The sequence below is a fragment of the Cololabis saira genome, chromosome 14 (genome assembly GCF_033807715.1).
Source record: "Cololabis saira isolate AMF1-May2022 chromosome 14, fColSai1.1, whole genome shotgun sequence".
NCBI classification, from domain to species: Eukaryota; Metazoa; Chordata; class Actinopteri; order Beloniformes; family Belonidae; genus Cololabis; species Cololabis saira.
Genome location: NC_084600.1, coordinates 9831687 through 9851370, shown reverse-complemented (window position 1 = coordinate 9851370; position 19684 = coordinate 9831687). Strand labels below are relative to the sequence as shown.

At 38.9% G+C, this 19684-nt stretch overlaps 1 protein-coding gene across 1 annotated transcript; it reads right to left on the bottom strand.

The window, feature by feature from the left end:
• Positions 1-711: 711 nt before the first annotated feature.
• Positions 712-17161, bottom strand: LOC133460229 (ubiquitin-fold modifier 1). Its single transcript, XM_061740813.1, has 6 exons — positions 17045-17161; positions 16887-16943; positions 11502-11559; positions 8519-8558; positions 7640-7672; positions 712-1738 (listed from the first exon to the last, which is right to left on the bottom strand). Coding segments are annotated over exons 1-6 (264 nt in total). The 5' UTR covers positions 17047-17161; the 3' UTR covers positions 712-1664.
• Between the last annotated feature and the right edge of the window lie 2523 nt (positions 17162-19684).

Genomic DNA, 19684 nt, shown 5'->3' with positions numbered 1-19684 from the left:
TCTTAGTCATCTTGCAAAAACTGTCCCCTTTTCAGTAATCACACTGACATGAGAATTCTTTTTTTCCCTCAAAAACAGAACAGAATTGACATATTTTAACATCCTTTTCATCATTTAAGTAAGTTAAAATATGGTTAGTAAAGAAATCCTGCAAATCCCTGCAGGAATGAAGCAATGTTTCTATCCTCATCAGTAGCAGCGCCGCAGTGCGCGGCGCCTGCTGCATTCAGGGTTCACCGTGGCCTTTTGCCATTTCAGAAGTACATTTCTGGTGAAAGTGCCTCGCAGAGACTTTGATTAGAATAAATGAGAAAATCAATTCCCTCTGCTGCCCTCCCCCACCCGAGTCTGCCTCCTAATGGATGGATGGTGGGAAGTAGCAGTGCTCCGTCTGCTGTGGAGTACAGCACGCTTCATTATTCCATCCAGCCTGCTTTTTGCTTTTGCTTGGTTACACGTTTGCTTTTCATGGTGAAGAATAAAAACCATTTTTCCAAACAAATGACTCAAGACCTTATTGGTTGATAGTGATTAATGCGAGCAGGATAATAGGCTGCCTCTTTGGATTCATCAGTTAGAGATGCAGTGAAGTGGTGCTTCTCGGATCAATAAATGTGCTAATTTTATTTAGTTGAGTTTTCAAAAGAAAAAATCCAATTATTTTTTTTCCCCTTAAAAAGAAGACACAGGACAAGCGGTTGCAACATTTGACATTTATTTCCCAGATAAAAAGATGAAATCAGTGTTTTTGGGGCTGGGTGATCTGTACTGATGCTGTAATTATCACAACATGTTTGCATGTTAAACACAGCTTCGTGGAAGCTTCTTTTATTATTATCATTTTTTATTTTAATTGTAATCATCAGTTCATTATTAAGCTACCCATACAAATCAAATAATTTCAGGATTTTCTGTGTTAAGATAATTGATGAACTACATAAATACAGACATAGTACATGGTACAAAGCGGTGTTCATATGTGAGCAGACAGGGGGCAGCAAAGAGCCATGTACTTCCTGGGAGACGGAATGGTTTCATATTTTTATCTGAGATTAGTCTTCTATGAAGCATCTGGTCCACAAAACAAGTTCAGTACGAATCTATGACTCATGTTGTTTTGGGTTTGAGGAAAACTTTTCTGACAACATACTGGAACTAAAAAGAAAAAAAATGTGCAGCAAGGACCACTTATAAAGTGGCAGTTATCCTTAAAACCGCAGTGGGGGGTGGTGGGGGCTCTCATGCTGCCATGAAATGCCAGTAAAAACAAAAGTAAAAATAGTAGAATGTTTTGTTGGTTATACAGATTTTTCAGTCACGTTTACAAAGATACAAAAGCCACCACCGACTCGGCTTCTATCCTCAATTTTAGCCAATCGATACACAGCTACCGTCGGCGCTGTATAGAATTATTACTCAGCATCTCTGCCGTCTCCATCCCTGTCTCTTTAACTTTTGAACTTGGCTGAGAATGAAGATGCAGGGACCGTGAAAATGTATTTGTGTCATCGTTGAGTTTAAATATGGATATTCTCATGTGAGACACTGTCAGTGGAGGGGCAGGACATAAATATGAGACACGCTGAGGTGTTTCCTGGGCCTGAAGTGTTATATGATTCTGCTGGGTGAGTCATGATGCCGTCGACGAGGAGAGGCAGCATAAGTCAGTCTCCTTGTCCTCCCACTCTGTCTCTGGGAATGATGCGCAGCTCCGAGCCGTGTTTTAGAAACACGTTCCCTGCAACACAGGACAGAGCATTGCATAAAGATCACAGCTGGAAATCCTCATGTCCTGCCCAAACTATTACCAGGTTATCAGGATCACACTAATCCATTATTTCTACAATCCAAATCACTAAAATGTTTGGATCTTGTCAGTTTCAATACAGCACAAATGTTCAAAGCAAAGAATAATGCATTACCGGGGCATATGCAGGGGATATTTTTTGAAAGAGAGGGAGCTACAACCTCAGGGGTCAGTTTAATTTTAAACTTCTCAACAGAAACACTGAAGAGCTTCTGTATGTCGACCTGCGGATGAAACTGTGGAACAGCCTGAACATGGAGCTAAAACAAAGTCAAAACATATCACCATTTAAAAAAAGATACAAAGAAATATTCTATTTAAAATACAGATGCAAATAAACATGTACATATGAACATTTATTAATATATGTAGATATATAGATGTATATTATGGATATAGATATGTTATATATAGGTATGTATATGGATATATTGAGTTGTATTATACGTACAGTATTTATATATCTATATCTTTATTAATATATACTGATTTATAGTTATATGTAGATATATAGACTTATAGTAATTTTTATGTAAATAATTGGAGGTAAATATATGAACCAGTGTATATATAACATATACTCTTATATAGTACAAGTATATTGTTATACCATTGCTGTCTATTGTTCTCTATTATATTGTAGTATTATAATAAAGTAATGATAATGTAATACTATGCATTATAATTAATTCAATTATTACATACATACATAGTAGCACAACTACTGTAAATGCTGGATGTTTGTTTTGTTTTCTTTTGTTTGCTTTGATTTGTTTGATTTTGACTATATTTATATATACATATAATTGAGTATTATATCACTGTATAGAACAGTTATTAAAGTAGGTATGGGTGTTTTATAAGTAAGCTTATTGAAACTCTTGTTATATGTAAGAATGTATGTAAGATTCAGGGGTAGGACTGGATAAGTGTTTACTTCAATCCTACTCCGTTTCAAGCATGTTGGTGGATCCGTGAGGTCTGCCCAAGTGCTGCACATATAACGAAAAAAAGTGCCCATAAAATGACTTGAGATCAATTTGAGCTGAGTGAACAGAAGGCACAATCTGACAGCAGGTGCCTGACCTGAGCCGAAGCTGGCCAGCCCAAATAAAAAGCTGTTGTGCAGCCACACGTCTGCTTTTGGCTGAAGCAGGAACGTCTTGATTAATGATTCACATATAAGGAGAAAGGTGAAGCCCAGGAAAAGAAGGAAGTCTGATTCACCAGGACCTGACAACAATCTCGGAACCGAAGGTGAATTCTGACTAAATAGAGCAGCCCTTCTTTGCCTCCAGGTGTATCTTTAACCAAACCCAATTTTTCTTGAAAAAGAACTGCAAGTCCCACTGAAAGAGAGATGGATCGAGTTAAATTAGGACTTGAAGCTTATACTGGAGAATTCTTATTTACAGATCCCGTTTTTCACAGGCTGAACATCAAACATCTCTGTTATGAATATGTGATGATGGCTGACAGTGTTCAGTGCTGATGAAATCTCTGTAATACCATACCAACACCAGCGTTGCCTGAGAGACTGCTTGAGAACTTGAAAACTTTCTTCCTGAGGGAGAATTTAGACGCCCCCTCTCTGTCAAAATCATTTATTAAAATGAAGATTTTTTTTTCTCCAAACCCGTCGGTCCAGAGTGAAAACAAACCACGGATGCTGAATGTTTTATACACTCACTACTCAGTAATTTGTATTTAACTTCCACACACACCAAAAGACACTTTTTATTGATTGTAATAACAAAAGGACATCCTGCTTCTATTAAAGTATGACTTTATCTCATCAAACCCTGGATTCATAATTACTGAGATCACTGAGACATCGAGGGCGACTTCGAGTTACACAGACTGACGAGACATGAAAGGACGTCCTAAAAGTCTCAATGAGCTAATGAAATCTACCCCTGATATTACAATTTAACAAAGGGGATGTGTGGAATATGAAATTAATTACATCTGAGAATCTTCCGAGCGGGATAATTGAAGCCCATAGCTGCACGAGGGCCGGTGCATTGGAGCGGGTGTGCATGAAATGAGCTTGAAAGGAGACCATGAGGATTGCTCAAGATGGCTAGAGCTGCAAATTACTGCAACGCCCTAAGGCTTTTTGATTTGGTGCATCACCGGTGTGCTCCGGAGTATTGAGGCGACACGAAAAGACACTTCAGCCCCCTGGAGCACAAGGCTCCATGATGCATGATGAATGACCAATTTAAGAGCAGGTTCCCTGAGTGCTGGGAACCTTATGGCCTTATGGACATGCATGAAGATTGATGCATTAAAAGCGTTTAATAAACACGTGCACCGTGCAGTACCTGGACCGGGTATGCCGGGGAAATGTCACTGCTCATGCCGAGCCTTCTGATGACAACAAAAAGACTCTCAGGACAAAGACAAATGACGCTTTTCCTCTAGTACCTACTCAGCCCGACTCCACTCGCCTCGCCCTCGTTTCTTTTCAACACCCAGATCAGAAGTAGGAGGTTGGAGTGAAGCTGCTGTGACGTATTTGATTGTGTGATCTAAACCAAGAAGACAACAACACTAAAGATGTAGAACCTGGAGGAGATGATAGATGTGCTGCTGGGTCTGTGACTTGTGTTCAATATCAAGTTAAAAAATGAGAGTGAGAGAAGCTTCAAGTGGCAACGCTTTTTTTTTTTGTTTGTTTGTCTCTGCGCTGCTGAAAAGTCAGCTGGAGCCGTGAGCAGCTATGAAGAGACAGAGCTCCTGGTAGATCTGGTCGTTCCTTATCGCCCGTCTAGATCCCTTTTTAATTCTCTCCTCAGCAGGCTCTTTCACTGATTTCCTCCTCCTGACTCAGTCGTCTGACTCCAACCCCCCGACCAATCAGTGGCCTGTAGTGTGATGATGTCAGATACAGCCGACTCAGCTGCTTAGAACCTCAGCAGAATAGTTACAGAAAAGTATCTACTCGGCACGTTAGACCCCTAGGGGGAAAGAACCAAACCGAGGCGAGTGGAGTCGGGCTGAGTAGGTGCTAGTGGAAAAGCGCCAAAAGTGTTCCCCAGTAGACCAAATCCATGTTTGTGCATGTGAACGCATGTTAACATAATGATGAATGAATAAAGCTGTAGAAACACATATTTCTCTGTGATCTTTGATTAAGTACCACCCTGCATGAGCCTAACTGGGAGTAAAGATTAATGAAAATAGTGTGTAATGGGAGATGCATGTCTCTTGTATTAAAGGAATGGCTTCAACTTCTTACAACATGCCTGTTTCAGCTTGGAGTAAACATGCAGGAAGAGAACTGTCGTTTAACAGGTCACATGATTTTCTTACTTAAAAGGGGACTTATTATGGCATCTAATATCTATTTTAAACATGCCTTGAATGTCTTAAAAACAAGCTTTTGATTGTTTTTGCTAAATAAATTAGAAATTCAGCCTCTGAGCCATGTCTTTATCTTCACATTCTCTAACCTCATTATCTATGCAGGATTCTGAGTGGGCGGGGCTATGATAATGAGGCTCTGTGCTGATTGGCTGCCTGAATGACGTGATACACCGCTACGAAAAAATGGCGGAAGCTCCGGCCGGCGGAGTTAGTTGTGGGCGTGGTTTAACGCATCGCGCCCGTCGTTACGTAACGACGGGAGCAGAATCTGAACGGCTCGTAGAAGCCATGTGACACTGGACGACTCATCCGGGCGGCTGTACAGACACTGCAGAATTTGGTTTCTTTCCTCCTTCTCTGAGTTGGCAGGCTGAGGGGAGACCACTTTATATATGTTAAAGCAAGAAAAAACCTGTTTTTCATAATAGGTCCCCTTTAATAGGGGATTCAACGTCGGGTTGAACCTCATCGGGTTAAAGATCATCGGGTTAAACATTTCTCTTCCCCCTTTACAAGTGCCACCTGCAGAAGTTCTCCGATGACTCCTCTATTGTTGGCTACATCACAGACGACAGGGAAGAGGAGTACAAGGCCCTGGTGGAGAACCTTGTGCAGTGGTGCGACACCAACCACCTTCTGCTCAACACCAGCAAAACCAAGGAGCTGGTGGTGGATTTTAGGAGGAAGAGAGGGAGCTCAGCCCCCATCACCACCAAGGGAGTGGAGGTTGAAAGAGTGGACTCGTAAAGGTACCTGGGGGTACACATTAACAACAAACTGGGCTGGACCGACAACACATAGGCTCTTATCAGGAAGGGGCAGAGCAGGATGCTTTTCCTGAGAAGACTGAGTTTGTAACAGGCTACTGAGAATGTTCTACCAGTCAGTGGTCTCTAGTGTCCTGTTCTTGGCCGTGGCCTGCTGGAGAGGCAACATCTGTGCCAGGGGCTACCAGGCTGAAAAAGCTGGTGAGGAGGCCAGCTCTGTGGTGGGGACGGGGTTGGACAGCCTGGAGGTGCTGGCTGAACAGAGGATGGGGAAAAAACTGGCGGCCATGTTGGCCAATTCCTCCCATCCACTGCACATGGAGCTGACGGGGATGAGGAGCAAATTCAGCCACAGATTTGTTCTCCCCCATCAGAGCACAGAGAGATTTGGACAGTCTTTTATTCCAGCTGCACTCCGACTCTCCAACCAGGCCCTGCAGGCACAGGGAGACCTGGAGCTGGAGTTGATAGGATAACCGACTTGGGACTTTTATCTGCACATGATGCACTTTATCAAACTACCAGCAACTACCAGCACTTCATATTTATTGGACCAGCAGGGTGTTTATATTTAGGGCCGGAGCACTGACAGTGCAAACGCCCAATTGTATCTGTAGGAATTTTTATTCTTGTTTTTCTGATGAAATGAGGGCCTTTTTTCCCCCTAAACGTGCCCCAAAAGTCACCAAATTTTGCACTCAAGCCAGGCCTGGCGAAAAATTTGATATTTAATAGTTTGCATTAATGTGTGTGGCCTAATGGCTCAACAGCGCCCCCTAGAAAACTTTGTGCCTCAAGCCCCACAATACGGTTTGACGTACATGCACAAAAATCGGTACACACCTGTATCATGTCGCAACTTAAAGAAAAGTCTCTTGGCGCCATGGCTGAAACCGAACAGGAAGTCGGCCATTTTGAATTAATCGTGAAATTTATGCCATTCCTTTGGCAGTTAATACGGCCCGAACCGTAACGTGCACCCAGGTGTGTTATACATCAAAATGTGCGTCTCGATCCTGCGACGATGCACATTACTTTTCTCAGTCAAAAGCGTTACCGTGGCGACGATAGATGCCAAAAGCGCACCCCTCCTTCATCTGATTGGTCCGTATTTGATAGTTCCTACTTTCTGGCATAAATTTTGAATGGTTTGACATAAAGACTTGTGGGTGGTGTCATCGGGCTCGGTTTTGACTCCTTCACCTTAATTGTTGCAAATTAGCCCCGCCCCTTCTTCTGATTGGTCGATATCTGATAGTTCCTACTTTCTGCCATAACTTTTGAATGGTTTGATATAGAGTCGTGGGTGGTGTCATCCACTAAATGTCCAGGCCTGAAGAATCTACATACAAGTCATACAAGCTTCCACTGCAGCCTGAACGTGCACAAGGGTGCGAGGGCTTGCAGCTTTAATTATTATTGCATTGTCAATTCTGTTTTTCTGTTTGACTTCCTCTTTTTAAATGTCATGAGCTGTTTGACAACCGATTTTCCCCAGAGGGGACAATAAAGGTTTCAATTAATCAATAAACTTCATCGGATTAAAGGTCATCGGGTTAAGGCTAGTGACATTTGGCCAATAATACCTATTAAAAACATGTAACAAATGTAAGCATTTCCCCTTCACATGGAAAAAAGAAACTTTTTCAAGATTATCCAAGGCAAAAGGTAAAAATCCAACATAACGGCTCACCTGCTGTCTGGGCAGGGTTGATTCCTATTCCATCTGCCAAGAAACCACGGAAGAAAATGTAAATACAACAAAAAGCACAGCAATTGTTATTCAAATGAAAAGTAAAGAAACGATTAAAATAAGAGTCTCAGCAAGCAGTAAGTAATTCTATCTGGACTGATAAAAGACCAAACAACCGTTCTGACATGACTTAAACTCGGGTTTGAATCATTTAGAATATAAAAACTACATTACACATATTGTTTGTGAACATTAAACTTATTTTCCTCACTTTCAGTACAAAGTACAGCTCATTTAAAAAGGAAAAAAATGTCATCTTTAGTCAACCAAAGCAGTTTATTTCTGCATTGCGACCCGTTAATAATGATTAAAGAGGTCGTTCTGGTGATTACAATAACTGTGACTGAATTAAAACATCTGGATTTATGTTACAGTTTCAGGCTCAGATCTGGTCAAAAATGAGTCTTTTGGTTAAATGAGGGAAACCGTTGCCCAGAACTATCCTTATTTTTGGTATAATATAGTTCAAACTACTTAGAGGTTTGGTCAAATCCACAAGGGCACTTAGAAACAATCCTATGTTGAATGAACTATTAAGCAATAGTGAAGTAGATGAAGCAACTTATGAGATCAAGTCTAAATTGAAGATTGTGTCAGTAATGACTTTTGTTTTATACCAATGTGCTGTAGGTGGTTTATTCCTCTTCAAACTTTACCACTCTGATCTTATTAAAGCTCCTTTGAACTTTAACTGCTTAATAAAACCTGTCAAAACCCTCAGAATCAGACTCTCTGAGGAACATCAAAGTAGATCTCTACTGCAAAACTTGCAAACCCTTTTGCACTTTATAAATTTCCAAAAAAGAAAAATAAACTCACCATTTGTTATTATCGCACTGGTTGCTGATGGCACTTTGAACTGTGAACAAAAGTGAAGAACGTTCAAGTGAAATTCAGAAAAGAAATGAACATTTCAGAAAAACTTCAACAGCATAAAAAACATTTTGATGGAACAATCAGGGACATGGTGGTAACCCAGTTACACCTGAGCTGAAATGCTGTTGTGGAAGAAAAGGCAATAAAAAACCTTTTGGACTTTTTTGCGGAGCGATTTCATGTAACTATAGCCCCTTTCACACAGAGATTCCGCAATATTGGTGTAAAGAAGTCCTGCCAATACGCCGCCTTTGTTGGTTCACACAGAACCATACAACGCCGGCATAACGCCGCTCCCGTCTGTAAATTCACACAGCATGCCGGCTGTGTCATTCACACAGACCCCGTTTCGGCTCTGTGACTACCTCCGCTGCCGGCTTATTGGTGGGGCCACTTGGCCCCCCCATTCCGCCTCCGTGACTTTCACACAGAACAGCGAGGCGGCTTAAAGGCGCAACGTTCCCGCCTCGAACTGGCTGTGTGAAAGGGGCTAATGTCTACAGAAACAGAGTTGGTGAAAAAAAAGGCAAAAAAAGAAAAAATGTGTGTAGTTTGAGTTTTTTGGATTTGTCACACATACAAAAGACAGACACACACCTTTAGCAACACTTAGAAAGAGAGCCTGAAGGAAAGATAGACATGCTTGAATTTCTGGAGGAAAATCACTCAGCACAGTCACAATACATGTCCTACTTGAGCGTTACAGAGCAGGATGAGGCTAGGATTTACAGTCTGACACCAGCAAGATAAGGTGAGCAAAGTTCTGCCAGGTAACAACACAGTTCAGGCCAGAGCTGGGCTCCCTTTGATTTTTGGAAGAAACGTCACAGAGCTTATAACCCACACTTGTAAAAGTTGCCAAAAACGCCTATCCAAGGCGTACCCAAAGTAAATTGAAAGCTATTCTTGAACCGTTTGACGTACATGGATGGTTCTGGTCTCTTTTGAAAGGTAACACTTTGAAGGTTTTTCTCCAACTGTCAGAATCACTGTAAGTGCTACTAGAATTGAGTAATCTAACTTTGAACACACTGAAATAGAATGTTTTTTCTTTCCGCCTGAAATTTGTTTGTAATTACATGTCTGCAGATGAGTGAATACTTGGCTTATTAGCTGGAAAACACAATGGGACCAAAGCCTGAAGCCTTATCTAGTGCAACATCAAAATTGATAAAAAAGTATTTTACACTTGTTTTTGTCAGACTATGTTTTTGTTTTGTTCTTATTTCGCTGTCTTCATTTTGTGGAATGTCTTTGCTTTTTTTTGCTTGTATTTTTAATTTGATATTCTCTTTATCTAGTGGAAATGTATTTGGTTTGCTTTTATAATGTTATGTTTAGTACTGTATCATTTTAAAATGTTGGCGGACCCCAGGGAGAATAGCTGCACTTATGCTGTAGCTAATGGGGATCCTAATTAAACAATTAAACTGTTGAAAACAAAATCTCACTTTCTGTGCTAGAGAGCAGTAGAGTGATTTCTAGCTAAAAAAAAAACCAACAACATGAGCCAGAGACTTTTGTTTGGAGCAGCATAGCGCTCAAACTGTGACAGTACGGCACAGAGATCAGTAGATCCTTACAGATACTTCACAGACTGAGATCAGAGAACATTTATCCAGCATCTGAATCTTTATATCCTCCTGTTTTTAACCTCAGATCATGCTGCATTTGCTGAACTTCAGATGGGGAGTTAAAAGGCTTCTGCTCTTTAAATTCTTATCTGCAGTTATACAGTTCACTCAACAAAATCAGCTGATAATGTTCTGCTCCCCAGTAGTTTATCTAATATTTTATATTGTGAATAAAAAAAATACTGTTAGAATTTCCTCTTGAGTCAGAGGTTGGAAATTCAGAAATGCAATATATTAATACCAAAACTGTAACTGGTGATGGATTCCCCTGATAAGCAGCAGTTATTAATATTGGCCTCTAAAAATTAGTAACACTAATTAAAATGCTGGCAGTGAGGCTGAGTGTTTATTGAGGCAAAATACGTTGGAGCGGCATTCCTTCTGAATGTGGATCTGGAAACTGGTGCAACACATGACTCAAAACAACTATAAAATTGTGGTTCAAAGGGAAATCAGTGCTGATCGTGTGTGGCAGGGACTGCTTTGCTGTGTGGGGTTAAAAAATGTGTAAGTTTAAGTGTGGTAAAGCGCTCAGGCTCTCTCATTTGTCTCTCTCAAGCTTATTTTTCGGCAGTCTGTAAAACGATAACTCTAATTTCTTGCCAAATGTATCTCGAGTACAGTCGATCGCACAACAGCTCTTTCCCATTTTAGATGTTTTCAAATTGCTCAAACTGAAAGTTTACGCTGCAACGCAGTCTTTCTGCCACTCAGTCTTTCTGACACTCAGTCTTTCTGACACTCAGTGGGCGTAACCCGCTGTGAAGTCGCATCTGTGACGCCATGCGCATTCCCTCTATAATGTATACAAAGAAAAACAGTTACCGTGAAGGTTTGTGATGATTATTGTAAAACAAGTGGACTTAAAATGACTGAAATGTTGAATTGTGACATGTTTAGTCGATCACCACACACAAGATCTTCTCTCTCTACGTACTCCTGTTTGAAGACACGTAAACTCGAGGTTTACAGTTAGCTGATTTACCTAAATGTTACATCATGATGGCTCCAGAAATACAGCATTCTGTGCCTTGACCCATCAGACACGTCTTCTGTGCAGGCTTTTGATTCGCTTCTTAAAGCCCATCTTTTCACCTCTGACACCTTTTGAGTTTTTGATGTTTTGCTTCATTTTTACATTTATTTTATCAGATTTTATTGCCTTTGCTATCTGTTGTGATTAATTTACTTTTCTGTGCAGCACTTCTGTCCGCTGTGGTTGTTTTAAACTGCTTTATAAATAAAGTTAGATTGGACTGAATACACATTTTGAGCACAGACTACAAGCTTACCTCCTCGGCTGCAAACTTCAAAACAGCAGTGAACGGCGTGCTTTCTGGGACACTTAATCTGCAACAAAACACACGAGACAGCCTTTAAACAGAAAAACCCATCAAATCCTGAATGCATTTCCTAAACGTCCCTCTGGCTACTTCCCCCCAGCCGTAAGTGGACTGTGATTTGCTTTTGCCCAATTATCTTATTTTCCTGTGAAAAGCAAATGGTTTCTTCAGTGTTTGAGTGATTTACAATGAAAGAGTCCCAGCTGTGTCGTTCTGGAGCAGCACAATTCTCCGGTCTTCAATAGTAACTAGAGGAACAATAACTAGAGATGGAAACAAAACCATTTATGGCATAGCTACACCCAATCCACTTCCAGCTGGATGCTTCTTCAGTGAATCCTCCCGCAGCTTTCAGAAGGGAGCAGGGATCTCAGATAGGCCAAACTAAACACAACAGACACAGTTTTCCGGAGATAAAGATAAAAAAAAAAGATTGCAAGGCTATAATGTAATGGCCAAGTAAGGTAATGCGGAGACGGCTGTGGTGGTGGAGGGAAGAAAATCAATGGGCATAGTCAGCAAGCCTGCAGCAGCAGAACACTAAAATAGCAGGTGGAGGGGAAACCAAACCAAAGAAAGGACTACAACGCTGTACTGGGGAGAGTTGTGTAAATTACAGATTAGTTGTCATAAAGATGAGTGACATGCGTCACCTGTGTTACTCACATAAATACATGAAAAAGTCATGTTTCAAAACTGTTGACAATAACTCATCATATGTGTCACAAATGTGTTATTTTTTGTTTGTTTTTTTTTTGTTTATTTGTTCATTTCAGTACATTTGTAACCGAAAGGGTGTAGGTAGAAGCAAGGCTTATACAGGACTGTCTCAAAAAATTAGAATATTGTGATAAAGTTCTTTATTTTCTGTAATGGAATTAAAAAAACAAAAATTTCATACATTCTGGATTCATTACAAATCAACTGAAATATTGCAAGCCTTTTATTATTTTAATATTGCTGATCATGGCTTACAGTTTAAGAAAACTCAAATATCCTATCTCAAAAAATTAGAATATTCTGGGAATCTTAATCTTAAACTGTAAGCCATAATCAGCAATATTAAAATATTAAAAGGCTTGCAATATTTCAGTTGATTTGTAATGAATCCAGAATGTATGAAATTTTTGTTTTTTTAATTCCATTACAGAAAATAAAGAACTTTATCACAATATTATAATTTTCTGAGACAGTCCTGTATATACCTGCCCCTTTTACTGGTACCTTACATTGGTTACAGCAAATACAAAAGAGCAAAGCTCAAGACTTTGAAATGAATTATCAGTAAACTCAAATATCCCATCATAGCAAAGGATAAAAAATAGTGCATAGCTCAAAACCCCCCAAAATAAACGTACATTTCCCATCATAGCAAAAATAAAAAGTAGTGCATTGCGCAAAACCCAAAATATAATAATAATATAATTCATTTTCCATAACGAGAAATTACGTAATTTTTTAAAGTCTTTAAGGCTGAATAGTGTACAACATGATTTGATATTTACAGGACAGTTGTTCCAGATGTTAACCCCTTTGACAGATACAGTGATTTTTTTTACATCAGTTCGGGTCTTCGGTTTTTCAAATAATAAAGTTCCTCTCATCTTGTATCTGGTGTCCCTCATTTTAAACAGATTCTGGACACGTGGAGGTACAAGTTTGTTTCTGGCTTTGTACATGGTTTGTATTGTAATATAATCAACTAAGTCCTTGAATTTCAGAATTTTTAAGCAGATGAATAGTGGGTTGGTCGACCCACGGAAAGGTTTTTTACCGATGATTCGTATGGCTTTCTTTTTTAATAAAAATATTGGATTGATATACAAGTGTTTCCCCAGGCCTCAATGCAGTATGTCATATATGGAGCTATCAATGAGTAATATAAAGTGATTTATGCATTTTGAGAGAAGAAATCTTTAGCTTTGTACAGAATTGCAATGGATTTTGACATTTTAGATTTAACATGATCTTATCTTTGTTATCTTTCATCGCAGGCATGCCTTCAAGGGATCCATGTAGGTATGTGCAGCAAGGAGAAACAAAACCGTTCCTCGCCTGGTGGAGCAACCTGCAAGCAGCGGGATGGACGCAGCTAGGAGGAGGTGTATTTTAGAACCGTGGCCTCCAGAGGAGGCAACATTTCTGTTGTGGAAAAAAATATATCTAATACCACTGTATAAATACATTTTAACTACCAGGTGACTGCAATATCTGAGTAAGATTGGAATGATATAATAACTCCTCAAGAATAAAAACTTGGCGACAGCTTGACTTAGTGCATTTAATTCGCAAAAGGGTCAAACACACACCTCTGAAGGTTTGATGAAGAATGAGACTGAGAGTCACTTGTACAAATGTTTTACCAGAACAGAACAGAAGCTGTTGGTTTTAGACAAAATCCCATGCAATTTCCCATTACAATCCTTGCTGATGTGTAGGACAACTAGACCCAGCCACATAGACACAACACTGGTCTGAACTGAGCGTACTCACAACAAGTTTGGGAAGGAAATAAACTTCCCATCACAATATCAAAGCACGAATCTGCATGAGCACCATTCATATCATTTAGCTGATCCTTCATCTGTACCCGTTTCCTTTCCAGCATTGTGGATAACTGTTCAAGCTCGTATCCGTAAACGGCCTGCTGGCTCCCTGGCGTCCTGGCGTCCTGTGAGCGGCATGTGGTGGAGATACTACCAGTAACAACACTGCAAAAACTCAAAATCTTACCAGGAATATTTGTCTTATTTCTAGTTAAAATGTTTAATTTTTAGTAAAAACAATCTCATTACAGTTAAAACAAGAGTCATTACCAGAAAAATAACTTATTTGACAATTTTCACCTGTTTCAAGTAAATTTTCACTTGAAATACGTAGAAAAAATCTGCCAGTGGAACAAGATTTATCTTCTCATTACAAGCAAAAAAATCTCTATTTTTTGACTAAAAATGAGACATTTTAACTAGAAATAAGACAAATATTCTTGTTAAGATTTTGAGTTTGTGCAGTGTGGGGGTGCGTGTGTCAAAACGAGCACTAGCAGCGTGATTAACAACACCGAAATCAGCAAACCTCTGTTTAGTATTACCCTCAGTCATTAAATAACACTTTTTATAACTGCAACTGCAATACCATGATATTTTTGCTGAAGGTTATAAGACCGGCAGATTCTCATACCAGCCTATTGTGTATATTGATTTGGCATGCACACAGATTTTACTTCAGGTGCCCATCATAACACAATCATCCCATTAATCTGGGCTTTGGACTATGAAAACACAGATCGCTGGGATTTTATGGCGACCCAGTTTGGGGTTCAGCGTCTTGCCCCAAGGACACTTTGGCACATGACGGAGCTGGGGATCGATCCTCTGACCTGACACGAGAGGGAACTGACTGACTGTGTCCACCAAGAATGGACATGATGCATTATTATAGTCCTTCTGTTCATGTTAGCGGCTTTCTGACAACTGTAATGAATTCATCGTAATTGTAATGTCATTTCATGCTAGTAAATAACACATTTTTCTAGCAGTATGGGGCCAGATTTAGATAGAGATGCACCGACAACCGGCAACCGATCGGTATCGGCCCAATAATGGCCCTATCGGTTTAGATCGGAGATCGGAAAATAATAGTTCAAAACAGCCGATCAGATTATGTTTACAACACCAAACCGCCGCTAGGGCGTGTGTTCCCACATCTCAGACCCAGGTGTCCTAAGGGGGCGTGACCGTCTCTACAAAGCATCAACACTGAAAATGGCGTCGCCGGTGATGGGAGGTTTACAATGTCCGAATAGGACAACAAATTTGTAGTTTGCAAAGTGTGTCCAAAGGAGATATCACGAGGAGGAATGTTACAACTGAATTTCAACACAACGAAGCTGAAAAGACATTTGAACGTTTTTCACACGAAGGAGAATATTGAGTTGCCAAAGACGTCGGGTTTAAATGCATCGTTAGCTGCTTGGATCCCGGTACGTGCTGCCGCATCGTAAATATTTCACTGATGAATGTCCGCCGGAGTTTTACCAAACTATATACATCCAACCCTAACCCTAACGCAGGACGACAGTCGTGTCAGACGCTTCAGGAGTGACATGTAGAGTTCTAGTGTGAAGAGTTTTGCTTCACTCACAAGAGTTTCCTCACACACGGCGGATGCTACCGCTAAAGCTTTCACAAAGCTTAATAATTCATAATTCATTTTTATTTTAAGATTTAATTCCTCTTTCCACAGGAAAACTAAGGTTTATAGTTTACAACTTGTATCAACCTTAAAGTTTAGAGAGTGACATGTCTGCTGTTGTGTGTGTTGGTGACATGTTGTACATAATTATTACCACAGGAAAGATAAGCTAGTAAACTACACTTACTCTTTATAAGCCGAGTCTAAGTCGTCTCTAAGAGTCTCTAGTGGGAAATATTGCATATTGCCTCAGCCTGCAATAAAACAGTCAAATCATGATACTTTCTCATCTCCTAATTTTTATACCTAATAATACAATGTCAGTGTCGTGTACATGAGACAACACTATTGACGAATTTATGGATTTCACGCTGTGATCGGCCCTCAAATATCTGACCCTGTAAATATCCACTGGGCTTACATCAAATACATCAAAACACAAAAATAAAAACAGTTTTCTGAACTTATCAATATGACTCTGTCCTTCACAGGATAAGTAACATGGATCACTGCAAAAACTCAAAATCTTAACAAGAATATTTGTCTTATTTCTTGTTAAAATGTCTCATTTTAGTAAAAAAAATCCCATTACACTTAAAACAAGACTCATCACTGGAAAAAACAACAATTTTCACCTGTTTCAAGTAGATTTTCACTTAAAAATAAGTAGAAAAATCTGCCAGTGGAACAAGATTTTTTTGCTTGCAATGAAAAGATAAATCTTGTCCCACTGGAAAATTTACTTGAAACAGGTGAAAATTGTCAAATAAGTTATTTTTCCGGTGATGACTCTAAATGTTGAAATAGCAGTAAAACCACATTCATTGATGAAATGACATAAGGGATGGAAAGGGGGGATGGCAGTTTTACAGGGGGGATGATTTTGACCGTTTTTATTTCAGGGGGGATGCCATCCCCCCTCATCCCCCCTCAACTCCAGTACTGCTGACACTCAATGTAAAACGGAAATTGACTGATTATTGGGCACAGTGAGATTATGTCTGTGAGTGACATCTCTTAGATATGCTATATTTGAGCTCACATTTTATAACAGCATATATGTTCACAACAGCGTGGAATAGTAAACGCTTTGAAAGCCTTTATTCTCACACATGTGGAGCGTCAGCTGTTTCTACTCACACTTTGTACGGCAGCCGGGGGTCCGACGTCAGGGTGATTTTAAACGTTACTTTGGACCTAATGACGAGTATGAAAAAAGCGCTGTCAACAGCTCGATTCTGGCCAGTCCACAACAAATGTACGAATGGAGATAAGACAAAGGAAAATGTAAAACTTACATATTTTAAGCAAGCCACTCCGTTTACAGCCTGTGTTTTTCCACAACCCGGAAGTCCGAAGGACCCCGAGATACACGTCATCCTTGTAGTTTTCACTCAAGTTGCTCTCCTTGTTCTCCTTTTTTTTAACGTAGTACTAGGTTTGCTTTGGTTTTTGATTTTTTAAATGTAACTCAACATTTTTTTAATTTAATTCTGACTGATTTAAATAAAGGGCGTTATTTGTTTCCTCAATTGACAGGCATTCATACCAAAGTACTAAGATCTACGTAAACACCATTGATTTTTTTTTAAACAAAACTTTATTGAAAATATACAAATTCTCAAAGAGGCTAATAGACAAATATCAATTTAAATGCAATATGAAAAGAAAGGAAAATACATTTTTTTTTAAAAATGGGGATTCTTGTAAGAAACACAAAAAAAACAAAAAAAAACAAGGCGCTCTAAGAATTAAAAGGTGCATATGAATAACAAAATTAATTTAGCATTTAAATTCACATAATGGAGCATAGAAAAGGAGAGGAATTATTAAATTGGAATAAAAAAAATAACGAGCAATTTCTAGACTTATTTTACTTGCATTTTTGTTTTCTACTCTTTTGAGAGATGTGAAAAAAAATCTTAAAATCGTTAATAAAACCCCGGAGGGAGGGTTTACAATTTCTCCATTTGGCACAAAGAATAGGGTACCTACTTACCCAGTAGCCTACCAAAATTATATTAATAATATCAGAAACAGAAAGTTCAAGGCTCCTTTATTTGTCACACCAAATATATAATCAGACATACAAAGAATGCAATTTGCGTTTCCCTCTCATCCGCGGTGCAATAAAAGCAGGTAAAAACAATAAAAACAATACATAAAAACAGACAACAATAGTGCAATAAGTTGTGGCAATAAAGTGCTATGAAGAGTTTCTGTTTAAGTTCTAGTGCCTTAGACCAAGGACAGTGGGAGCAGTTTGGGGGGGAGAGCTGGCAGATAGTTCAGCTTCCTAACAGCCTGGTGGACAATACGGTTTGATGTACATGCACGAAAATCGGTACACACCTGTATCATGTTGAAACTTTTTTTTTATTTTTTTTCTTTTTTTTTTACCTTGTCTGCACACATATTAATGATTGATACCATGACGGTAGAAACCAAAGGTATATATATGTGCATTATTACTATATTTAATATATATACATATATATATACGCATACATATGCGTACACATACATAAATATACACATACAAACCCAGTGATTTTTTTTTTTTTTTTTTATCATGTTGAAACTTAAAGAAAAGTCTCTTGGCGCCATCGCCGAAACCGAACAGGAAGTCGGCCATTTTGAATTAATCATGTAATTTTGGCGCAATTTATGCCATTCCTTCGGCCGTTAATGCGGCCCGAACCGTAACGTCCACCCAGGTGTGTTATACATCAATATGTGCGTCTCCATCCTGTGACGATGGACAACTTTTCTGAAAACGTCTTACCATAATGTGAGCTTCATGGTGTGGTTATGGGGTTGTGTTAATGCTCAATCATATAAACAATAATGCTGAACAATTTTGATAAAAGTCATGGGAAAAGCATATCCAGCCCAGATAAATCAACTTCTTTATGTGGGTTGGAGCTGTGAAACATCCAGTGAGATTATAAATCACCCACCAGGATTTAGTAGACCAGCAGACAGAGAAGGTGCAAGAAAACTATTGTGGCTGAAGATAAATAGGAGCATGATGACAATTTAACAAACTCCATCTAGTACATAACCCTGTAAAATACTCAGGTAGCAGGTAAGTAAACAGTGTGGCTACAGATAGTGTAACACATGCATTTTTTTGAAGAAAAAAAAATAGAAAAAATTTTCTTAATGTTTTAGGGTCTAAAACAATTTTTTTTGTATTTTTTTTTTTTTTTTTAATATCTTTCTATTTTATCTAGTAGCCAAAACCTGTTTCACAGAAAAAACCTGTTTTGGCTACTAGAAAAAAATTACAAAAAAAAAAGTGTTTCAGTCTGGTTCTTAATGTTTTAGACTCTAAAACATTAAGAACCAGACTGAAACACTTTTTTATGTTTTAAGGTTTTAGAGTCTAAAATATTAAGAACCAGACTGAAATAATTTTTTGTGTAATCATTTTTTGCATTTTTTTTACATCAGTCTTTTTTTGTCTAAAATTTAGACAAAAAAGACTGATGCAGTTTAAGCGGTGTAATGACAGCTGCCAAATAGAACAAATGGGAAAATGGGAGTAGACTCATCATGATTAATCTGTGTTACTGTGGATACATTTGCACACTACTGATATTTCCCCTTCCCTAAACTTCCCCAGAAAGTTCAGACATTCAAAGGAAGCTGTCAGAAATTAGAAAAGAACAGAGGATCACTGTGTTAGCAGAAAAATATCAGGATATGCAGTTTAGGATTTCACAGAAAAACATTTTCATAAATACATTTTATATGATGTTGAGTTAAAACATTAAAACAGAAGAGAATATTGGCTACTAGATAAAATAGAAAGATATTTAAAATGAAGTAGTCAGACTGCTAGAAGTTGCCTTGAGTTTTTCACAGAAACAGATTTTTCATCCAGTGCCTAAGCCCTTGAAGGTGGTGAGGAGGATATAATTGCTTTAATGGTT

What these genes read in the sequence shown, in the direction of transcription:
- LOC133460229 (XM_061740813.1), bottom strand. An exon ending in TGAAGTTTGCAGCCGAGGAG is followed by an intron (nt 8,559 to 11,501) that starts GTAAGCTTGTAG and finishes TTTTGTTCACAG; the next exon opens with TTCAAAGTGCCATCAGCAAC. An exon ending in CAGTGCGATAATAACAAATG is followed by an intron (nt 7,673 to 8,518) that starts GTGAGTTTATTT and finishes GTTTCTTGGCAG; the next exon opens with ATGGAATAGGAATCAACCCT.